At 32.3% G+C, this 10,731-nt stretch overlaps 1 protein-coding gene across 1 annotated transcript; it reads left to right on the top strand.

Moving 5' to 3' along the window:
- The first annotated feature begins 1,034 nt into the window (after positions 1-1,034).
- Positions 1,035-2,225, top strand: LOC136973931 (nucleosome assembly protein 1-like 1). The gene has a single exon (XM_067268699.1). The coding sequence runs from the start codon at positions 1,151-1,153 to the stop codon at positions 2,117-2,119; it is 969 nt and encodes a 322-aa protein (XP_067124800.1). The 5' UTR covers positions 1,035-1,150; the 3' UTR covers positions 2,120-2,225.
- The last annotated feature ends 8,506 nt before the right edge of the window (positions 2,226-10,731 follow it).

Raw genomic sequence — 10,731 nt, 5'->3', positions numbered from 1 at the left:
TTTATTTTCCCGGCTGTAACGTAGACTACACATAATAAGAGAAAGTATTGGAATCGTGTAAAATCTGACCCTCCGAGTTTTTTGCAAATTACGTTTTGAGACCCTCTGAATCCAAAAATTCAAAAAAAGGGAAAATTCCATAGATTTGTGTGTATTGGCATCTATTTCGTTTAATATCTCATGATGGGATAAACATTAAGATACAAAATTTGGCATGGTAGCTTGGGTATAAGGGGCATTGATGCTATTAAATTTTGGTTGTTAAAGGTCGTGGTGGGGAGATAGATGGATTTGTGTGTCGTATATCGAGAGGGCTCGGACTTAATGAAGATTTTACTTGTTATTAACATATACATTATTGTATAAAACTCATCTCTATCCTCAAAATTAAGCTTTTTGCCATTTTATAATAGTAATATAAAAACTTTTTCGTAACAAAATCTGATAACAGATGGCACTACACGCAAATTTATTTGTTATGATTAATAATATAAACGTCATTTTAAAATGAAATCTCACAGCAGCTGGGAAAGTTATTCAATTCGTTGCTAGAGTTTTTGTTGTGGATTTTGCGCATAATGGAAATATCGTCCAAGACACAACTGCGATTTAAGCCCTGTCTCCAAGGGCATCAATGGCCGAATAGATAACAGTATTAAAATTGGTATCTGGTCTTAGCATGACCATTCGCACCTGACCAAGAGGCTGGTCGCGTGCAGTTTTTCGGCTTTTCTTCATCTAAGGCCGTAATTATTTTTAATCATGTGACCATGATATTTGACACCGGAACATGGCGAAAAACGAAAGTAGAGCGAGTCGAGCATTGTTTAAAACGGTACCATCAACCAGTCGGAAGTCAGTTAACTTCTACGTCGTCATGGCATGATGACGTAGAAATAATTACGGCAAGGATTTTACTCTAGTGGAGTCTTGGCCTAAACCCGTTTCCCATAGAAAATCCTCCATGCGGTACCCTTTGGCAGATCGTCCAAGCGAATAAAATCCAATTCTTTTTTCTAAGAAAAAAATAAATTCCAACATTTTAATATACAGATGGCGTGATTTTAGAAAATTATAAACTGGTATTCGATTAAAAGAATTAAAATTATTCGAAAGCTTTTGTAAAGAAGTGAGAATTTCCGATTTAAAGATGGGAGATTGGGAATCTGATATAAAAATTGGAGAGACAGGCAAAGGCTCAGAACCTGTAGAAATCTACGATGAAGAAAGAGTTAAAGAGGAGGAAGCAATTGGCAATAATATTGCTGTCTTGAAAATTTTTGAAAAATTCGATCCTGACATCAGAATGAAAGTTGAAGCTCTTCGCAAATTACAGGTGGATTATCTCATCCGAGAGGCTAAATTCTACGAAGAAGCTTGTAACCTGCAAATTAAATATGCTTCTGTGTACGAAGAATTATATAAAGAAAGATTCAGAATCGTAAAGGGAGAAACAACAGAAACTGGTAAATCTAAACAAGAAAATGGAATACCCGATTTCTGGTTGGGTGCATTTTTGAATTCAAATGTTTTGTATCAATTAATCGATGATGACGACGAAGCCGTCCTTAAGCATCTGAAAGATGTCAGATTAAAATACGAGCAAGAAAATCCATTAAAATTTCGACTCGAATTTCATTTTGAACCTAACAAATATTTTTATAATTCGATCCTGACTAAGGATTACGAAATGGAATGTAAGGTTGATTGTAAAGAACCTTGCTCCTTCGCAGGACCAGAGATTGTTAGATGCAAAGGATGCAAAATCGATTGGAAAGAAGGGATGAATATTCTTCTAACCACCATTAAGAAAAGAGTAACGAATGAATTCAAATCGATTCCATTTTATATAACTAAACTCATTCGAAAAGAATCTTTCTTTAATTTTTTCAATCCTCCTCTGTCTGCAACACCGGAAACCAATGAACAGTTACTAAAGGATTTCGAGATTGGACAGTATTTTAAAGAGAAACTTATACCAAACGCAATTCTTTATTACACAGGAGAAGTTGAGGATAGCAGCGATGAGGATGAGGATGAAAATGATGATTCTTCAGAGGAAAGCCATGATGAAAATTATAGAAATCATCAACCAAGATCTCGTAATAGAAAAAACTGATGTACTTTCAAAATTATTTTTGAATGTTTATAATAATCAAATTTTTGTTTCGTGTTTAGTAATTCATAAAATTCAGTAAATAAAATTTATTTTCAACATTCCATGTGTGTCTGAGCTTATAAAATAAACAGACATAAACTTTAACGAAGGTCGGAAAACGAAGAATGTAAAGGCACCAGCCATTTTTCCGGGTGGCTTGGAGTCTAGAAATTTTCGTGGATATGTTAAATCCAGATACTATCATCTTCACCCGGCTTCCTCCATTATGAGCCAGACCACCTGTGCGGCACGTAATGGAGCTTCAGCCATTATGTGCCGAATGGATCAAGCCACTAAACGATGTTACCTGTTTGAGGGTTCATGCTCCATCACAAGCTAGCCACATGAAGTTTTTCCACGTGTCTAACACTAGGGGACAGTCAGATAGAAAATCCTTCTGGGAGGGACCCACTTGACAACTTGCCCAAGAGTTACATTGTCTTTTAACATCAGTCCATTGTGAGCTTGACCAAATTCGTAATGATCATTTGAGGACTTTTACTATTCACAGGGCGGAAAGAAAAAGATTTTTTTAAGATTGGCATACGAATTTGTTTTTATAAACCTTTTTTTTTTCTTGTAACTCTCCACCCAGTGGGCACTAAGAGGGCTTCTTATAGCAAGCCCGTTATGGGTTCGGCTAGGCTCACAATGCGGCCGGGTGGTGAAGGACGGGGACCAATATATCCGGACGGACCACCCACCCCCCGAAAAATTCCTGGAGATTTTTCGACCCGTCCGGATTCGATCCCGGATCCCCCAGCGGCGGCAGGCTGCTAACCTTGACCGCTCGGCCATCCGTCCGCTTTATAAGCCTATTTACTAATCATGTAAATAAATTGTCTAAAAACTTCGGCAAATATTTTCTAAGTTTATTTTTCAATGTCAGGTTGCATGAACTTTCGTACACTGATTAAAAGAGCGTTTATTTCGTTTAATACCTCAGAATGGGATTAGGTAGATTAAGTAACGAAGTTTGGCACGATAGCTTGTATATAAGGAGAATTGATGCTATTAAATTTCAGTGGTGAAAGGTCGAGGGGGTAGATATAGAGGGTGGTCACGCGTTATATCTCGAGTGTGATCGGACTTAATAAAAAATATTTCTTGTTGTTAGCATTTGGCTTTTTTAAATATAAAACTCATCTCTACCCCCAAAATTAAGCCTTTTGCCATTTTATAATAATTAAAAATATAAAAGCCTTTTATAACAAAACTCATAACAGATGGAGCCACACACAATTTTATTTTATATTTCATATTTTTAAAATAAAATGACATAACAGTCGGGAAAGTTACGCAGTTCGTTGCTAGATTCTTTTTATACGATTATCTTTGCGAAACTCTTAAAACAAGCGACTCGAAGTGACTGCTTACCTAAAATCTCTGATATAAAGTAGGCAAAATCCTATAACATTGATTAAATATTGCAAGAAAAGTAGTATATTATGTCAGATAATTTTCCTCACATCCTCAATTGTTCTTTGTAATCGAACATAAAACAAAAATTGCCCACTTCCGACATTTTTTCCATATTTTTCTATACTGTTAATGCGATTTCCTTCTTAGCGTTACTAGTATAGAGGAGAGAGAAACTGATCTCCTCAATAAATCATTTAAAATTGTTTTATCTCTTCGCTTATCTAATTTAAATAATATAAATTAAGAATTTTTAAAGAAATTCGCCGAAATTAAAGAGAAGAAAACACAAAAGAACGTAATTTCGCTCTCCTTTAGAAACACAGATGTATAATTTATATTTGAGGTCATCATAAATGTGAAGCCCCCAAAAACGTTGGTTACAAATTATTTATTTTGCTGTGCTTTTTGTGTATTAGGAAAACTATTTTCAATATATACTGGGGTCTTGGCTGCTCTTGACAAATTAATTGAGTTAATTCAGAAATTATTTTGTCTGTTTGTTTACAGATGGCACTACGGTAACATATGCCATATTGTTCCTGTATCTATAATAATCTGCTTTTATTGTAATGAAATTTGACTATAAATTTTTTTCTACTAAAAAAAATTTTTAATTTTTAAACTCTGGTTTTGATAAATTAAGGAGCAAAATTAATTTATTTTTATATTCTTTTAACAGTAAACTTAATTAATAGCATTAATATTTTACTTTCTAATATGTTATGTATTTTAATAAATTACTATAAACAGGCCGCATTAACGCAAGCGCATATCTGACTACGGCTTGGCCTCACTTTCTTAGACGCCTCATCTCGCGCTTACTACTAATAATTTTACGTCTTACAGATATTTGTAATGCCTGTAAAGGTATTAAGCAGGAACCTCCTGACTACACTTAGGAACGGGCCTCTGAAATATCGCCATAGGCTTCTAATTAACTTTTTGAGGCCCTCAGCTTACCAGAACAAAAGAAATATCATATTGTGTTTTATTATAAATGTTAAAATCTGACAAAAACAAAAGGTTCTTAATATAAAAGATATGCATTGAAATTACTAATTTTTTGAGGTGCCGTAAATAAAAGGCTCTATAGACTCTATCATAGAGACTGTTTACTGTTTAGGAATATTGAATAGAGCCATTTAATTAGCTAGACACAAAAAGGCCCAAAAATTTAGTATTTTACATTTAAAAAAAGAAAACGATTTTTTGAATGACTTGTGTGTGTTATTATCGCTTACGGAGAGGGTAGGCCCACTTGTAACTGGTTCGGGCCCCTTCTCATATGCCAGTACCCGAGAGAATGCGTCATAGAACGCGAAATTGAATTGTATTATGTAAATATTGTTACATTTCGATCCTTAGAGAAAAGGGCACTCTACTAAATTAATTTCTGGCTACACCATTGGACGTTTCGCTCATTTTAAACAATGTATAAAAAATTTTTCCATCAGAAATTTTCACAAAATTTGATAGTTTACATGCGAAACAAAAGGACAGACACACGTACGTACGCCTCATTAATGTCTCAGTAACGATAATGAAAGGGGAACGTGGTGAAAAAAACGTAATTAATATGTAACCAGTTTGCATCTTTTTTAAGCCACACTTATTTAAGATTTTATTGTCTTTTGTTTATATTTTTAGACACAGAAAATAAGAATAAGAGCTTTAAAAATAGGTTTTAAAACAATATTTTACAATAAAACGAGGGATTAAAATTAATCTAGAGCTTAATTTCTTTCTGTATTTTTCACAAACATTAATTTCTAAATTGAGTTTTATGAAGGAGTAATTAAATAAATGATTAAATTTTATAGTTCCCCCCGTAATTAACAGTTTTGAGCGTATTTAATGAAGAAAATGCAGTTAACTCGAATGTCTATCCGTCGAATGACTCAGTATTATGTAACTTTTGTTGTAATGTCAATTTGATTTGTGTACCGCAGTGTTTGCCAATTACAAATGGCTTTAAAAAGCACGTTTAGTTTATAAATTGTTGGAAAACTGTCGACATTTTACTGTCATTTCTTCCATGTAGGTCATACCATTACATCTGTATATACTGTAATTATCCAGTTCTATAATATGACAGTAATGTGAAGAATCTATAAACAATCGCCATTGTTTCTGAATTAAATTATATATTCTTTAATAAATACATTTTATTAAAAATCTAATAAAATCGTGGTATAATTAAGTAATTATATTTTACAGTAATTTATATTCGTGGAACGTACGTTTCATTTTATCTGGCGCCATGTTTGTTTGGACGAGATAGGCGCATAGTCGCGTCGCGTGCTTTATATAGACACAATTCTGCCTTTCTGACGATTTATTCTTTTATTTTTTCCTCATAAAAATCATCAAAATATTTTAGAAACCTGATTAAATGAAGAGAATATAAATAAATAAATAAATGCTTGTGATTAAGTAGGCTGCATTCTACACGCCGTTCGCTTGCGCTAGATAACAGGCTAATCTTGTTTCGTGAATGCTAATTATTACAGAATTTATCTAAATAAATTCGCATGTAAATTTGAAGCGTTTAAAATTTAATTTTTAAACAAAAATAAAAGAGGTAAATAATTTTTACTCCGATTTATAGGGGGATATATTATAGTTAGAGCGACGCGACGGCGCGCCAACGCATCGCTTGCGAATATCTATCTCATCACAATCGTAATTACTTAATATATATAATTTATAACATTTAAATGATAAATATAATACGATAAGTTAGCCAATTAATTAGAAAATGTGCTCAAATTTCTTCTATAGTGCTCAGGTTTCTCTCATTTCCATAATTAACATCTTTTAGGCAGCGTACGACTGGTCAAACATGGCTGAAACTTTAGAATATGATGTATATTAAGTAAAATTCCTTATTATATTTAATGAAATTTAATTAAATCTGTGTAAAATATTATTATTTATAACTTACACTAACTTTTTCCTCATTTATTTCCTCATTACTGAATTTACTCTTTCTTCAAATGAAAACTGCCATTAAGGTAATAGGAGAAAAACTATATTTTCCCTTTATCCCTTTATAAAACAGTTAATTAACCTTTTTACTTGAATAATTCAATTTATAATTATGTTTAAATGAGGTTATAAGCGTTAGAATACAAATACAGTCAAGCCTGTAAACGATGGCCACGTGGAAGATAAAAAATAGCCGTTGTTTGAAGGTATTTTGTATGAAAAGTTGGTAAAAAATTGCCGTTGTTGGGAACTTTATTGGGTCCTATAATTTCAAACTCTTGACCGCTGATTTGAATTTCAAATAAGAAACGTGACGTTGAATTTATTTTTAAAAATAAAGTTTATGATAAAAATCTAATACTATAGATATATTGTGTTCATATTCATATTAAATCACATTAATATCTACACAATATCTATTTACAACACAAGTTAGAATGTGTTTTATATTTAAATGCATTTCTGTTGCATGCAATGGTTCTATTCCGTGTGAAACGGACACGAACGATTCGACTTAGCTTGTAATTTTTTTAAATTAAAAAATAAATCGTAAAATCTGGGCATTTTAAAATGTATTTAACATTTTTTTTTATTGAAATGATTCTAAAATATTCAGGTATTTTTACTATTAGTATTCATGAGTCTAATGTGGAAGCAACGTGTAACGTAAGGATCTATCAATGGGATAAGGCAACACAACACTGCTAGGGAGAGATGCTTCTCAGGAGGACTTTCTGTCCCTATTTAAGTGTTACACACGTGAAGAAAGCTCCGAATACTCCACCTGATTACTCTGTTGGTCAGGCGCACCCCACGACTAACTATCAGTTTAGTGTTCACGGCCTACTGGAGGTCATAATACAGTATATACAAAATTTTTGGGCATTTTAAAGATAATTAGAAAAATTTTTAGTGTAAAATATTTAAAATAAATTCATAATTTTAAAAACAAAACTATGTACTGTACATTTCTGTCGCGTGCGATGGTTTATATCGTGTGAAATGACACGACACGATCTAATTTGGTTTCCATTACTAAATTTGCATTTTTGGAAGCTTAGTTTTCGGTTTTTTTCAAAAAAGTTATAAATTTTAAGCATATAAAAATTATTTAACAATAAAATTTATTTAAAAATTTTAAAAAATTGCATACTTTATTAGATATTTATCTAATAAAGTATGCAATTTAAAATTTAATTTAGTTAAATTATTTATGCAAAAATATAAAAAAATTGAATTAAATTAGTTTATTCCGTGTTTAAAAAACTATTTGATAAATTTTAATTATTTAATTATCATTTTTTTTTCAAATTAACTAAAGAAATTACCTCACTTCTCTTTAGCAATTTGATACGCCGAAGTGTCTTTTATTTATTTATTTATTTATTGTGCACTAGAAAAGAAAAATAAATTAGTAAAAATAATTCTTTAAGGTTTTCCAAGAAAACTTTTTCGGGTCGAAAAACATTCTTTTCCTTCTTGTCCCATTCACCCTCAGTTACCCAAGTCCCAAAATACCCATTCCCCGTTGGGTGCAACTGAGAACATCCATTCCAGAGTGACTGCTGGAGAGAAATACTATCACACCTTTGTCTCACTAGATGCTAGGTTAGCGTCCTCTCTTGTCCTTATCGGATGTCACGTGCAATTTATCCTCCCCTTTCATCTCCAAACGTTGCTAGACGTCGTGCCGATACTTGACCGTTTGCTCTTCTTCTATACTTAATTTTTTTTTCTTTTTTTAATATACAGATTTACTTATTCGGAATTATAATTGACAGGACCCAAAATGGATCAACGTGTAGAAAATATTGCTGCGATAAATCTGCCAGATTAAACATGAAGTCCAACGATAAACTAAATGTATTTTCCACTTTTTTTTTCTTTCTTTTCTTAACAGGAGGAGGCTCGACATTAAAACCATTTTTTTTAAAGGCCCTTTAATTAATCTATGGCACTTATTTTTTCGATAGTGGATGGAGTCTTTCGGCGAAACAAAGCATTCTTCTACACATTAACCAATTTATACACAAAACTAAAGCATTTTTCGGTAACTAAATGAATTTATAAGATATTTGCGTGGAGATATATCTTCTGAGAAACCGTGAATGAAGCCGAAAGGTAAAAATACAATAGGATCGTAAATTTGAGGTAAATGCCGAATTCTCCTCTCATCTCGGACGTTGCCAACAAATTATACAGCAAATGCAGTAATGATTGAGTAGTTTTAAACACGAGTAATTCTTCCAAACATAATATTTATCTGTTGGCAAGACCGTGAAGACTATTAATATGTCTCCCTGATCGTTCGATGTTAAACAAACAAGCCAGTTGATAGGGAACCAACGTGTCATTTTCTCTTTTCTTTCATCAAACTTACAAATTCAACAAACACTAAATATGTATCTAATCATCGATGAGTCATTACAATGCGGGGGGTCTTCCAAATCTTACCTTTGACCTACTGTTTTCTAACGAGATACTATATATATCCCGTTCGATAGTTATCTGTTAAAACAAGGGCATTGTTCAGACTTATGTGCTCTTAAAATATGCCCTTCTCCATCAAATATTAAATTTTTTTTTTTTTCGATGGTAGCGGGAGGTCTTAGCTGTAACTCGAGACCTAAACTACAGCTTCTTTAGCTTAGTCTGATAGTTAGCTGTTAAAACAGAGTCTAGTAACTTGTTACGCGTCAAAACTATAACACACAAACCTTTTTTTTCCTACAAAATAATAATTTTTAAAGGTTTCAGATTTAGCACAAGGTCCTAAACTGCTTCAAACTAGAAGTAGCTCTAGATGTGTCTATTAAAATCAAGGCCCTAATAACGCTGTTGCGCCTCATAAGCTGTAATATATAAGCTCTTCTTTTCCACAAAACAACAATTTGAAAGGCCTTAGACGTAGCTCAAGGCCCTAAACACTATATATATATATATAAATTTTTCCCCAGTTAAAACAGTATTAATTCTTAAAACTATTTTACTCAATTGTTTAGCGACAAAGATGTAGTCGCCCTATAAAAAGCTTTAAGTACGTAATAAAACTGCGCTTTAAAATCTGTTTTCCAACTAAAAATATAACGGTGAATGGAAGAATGACATTTTTATGAAAACTAACAAAGGATACGGTGACACGGTGCCAAAGTAGAGAGATGACATGCCCGATAATGGACAGGGGACGATTTATGTTCAAGTGGATCCAATACAATCAGCTACCAAGGTGTCTGAACTTTCCAGGTTCGAAAAACACTAGATAAATCCAGATAAACTTTAATTTTAGACAGTTTTATTTATTCGAAAGGCTATTTTTAGCCGGGTTAAATAGCCTACTTCTTTATTGTACCTTTTTTGTTTTCTTTCCTATCTCCATTCAGTTGTATATTATAGAGCAATTTATCTATCGACTTGTTTAGAATAATTTTGGGAATAGAAACAGAACGAAAGTCACAATGAAATTAAATAGTGCATCTTTTAATTTATTAAGAATTAAATTAAAATGTAATCTTAATTAATATTATTTATGCCCCGTTTTTAATTATTATTTCAATCGTAATGAACGTCACCATTAATAATGACGTTCATTCGAAATTTTAATAAGTACCATCGTTAATAATTATGTTCAGCTGCTTAATTGTGTTCTGCTGCTTAACCATGTTTAACTATTCACACTTAACTGAATGGCCATTCAATTAAATTTCAAATTAATGAGTAAAATAGTATTTAATTTTAATAAAATAATTTTTAAATGGTTTTTATGACGATCCCTCATACAAGCACCATTGAAATTCGCCTCTAAATCTTTACAAATAATTAATTTTTAACGTATAGTTCTATAACAAACTGTACGAAACGTCCAGAATTAGCACGTCTTAATCATTATTTTTAGTGTATTTAAGATATTCTAAACGTGTTTTTTCTTTCTTTTCAGTATCAGCAGAATGTAAGTATGAAGTAGAGATAAAGTAGGCATGTTAGGGGTTGAAGTACGAAGCATTAAATCGTCCTTGATAGTGGGTTACAAAATACAGACACCTTACATAGCTATTATCAATGTCATTATCCAACTCTCACTATCATAACGGCGTTGGCAGAGTATCAAAGTTCCATAATCGACAATTCTGACGAATTCCCCTCCACGTTTTTTAATATACAAGCAC

The sequence above is a fragment of the Centruroides vittatus genome, unplaced genomic scaffold, assembly GCF_030686945.1.
Source record: "Centruroides vittatus isolate TY-2023 unplaced genomic scaffold, ASM3068694v2 contig_3313, whole genome shotgun sequence".
NCBI classification, from domain to species: Eukaryota; Metazoa; Arthropoda; class Arachnida; order Scorpiones; family Buthidae; genus Centruroides; species Centruroides vittatus.
The sequence above is the reverse complement of the archived record's forward strand: the minus strand, read 5'-3'. Positions and strand labels throughout refer to the sequence as shown.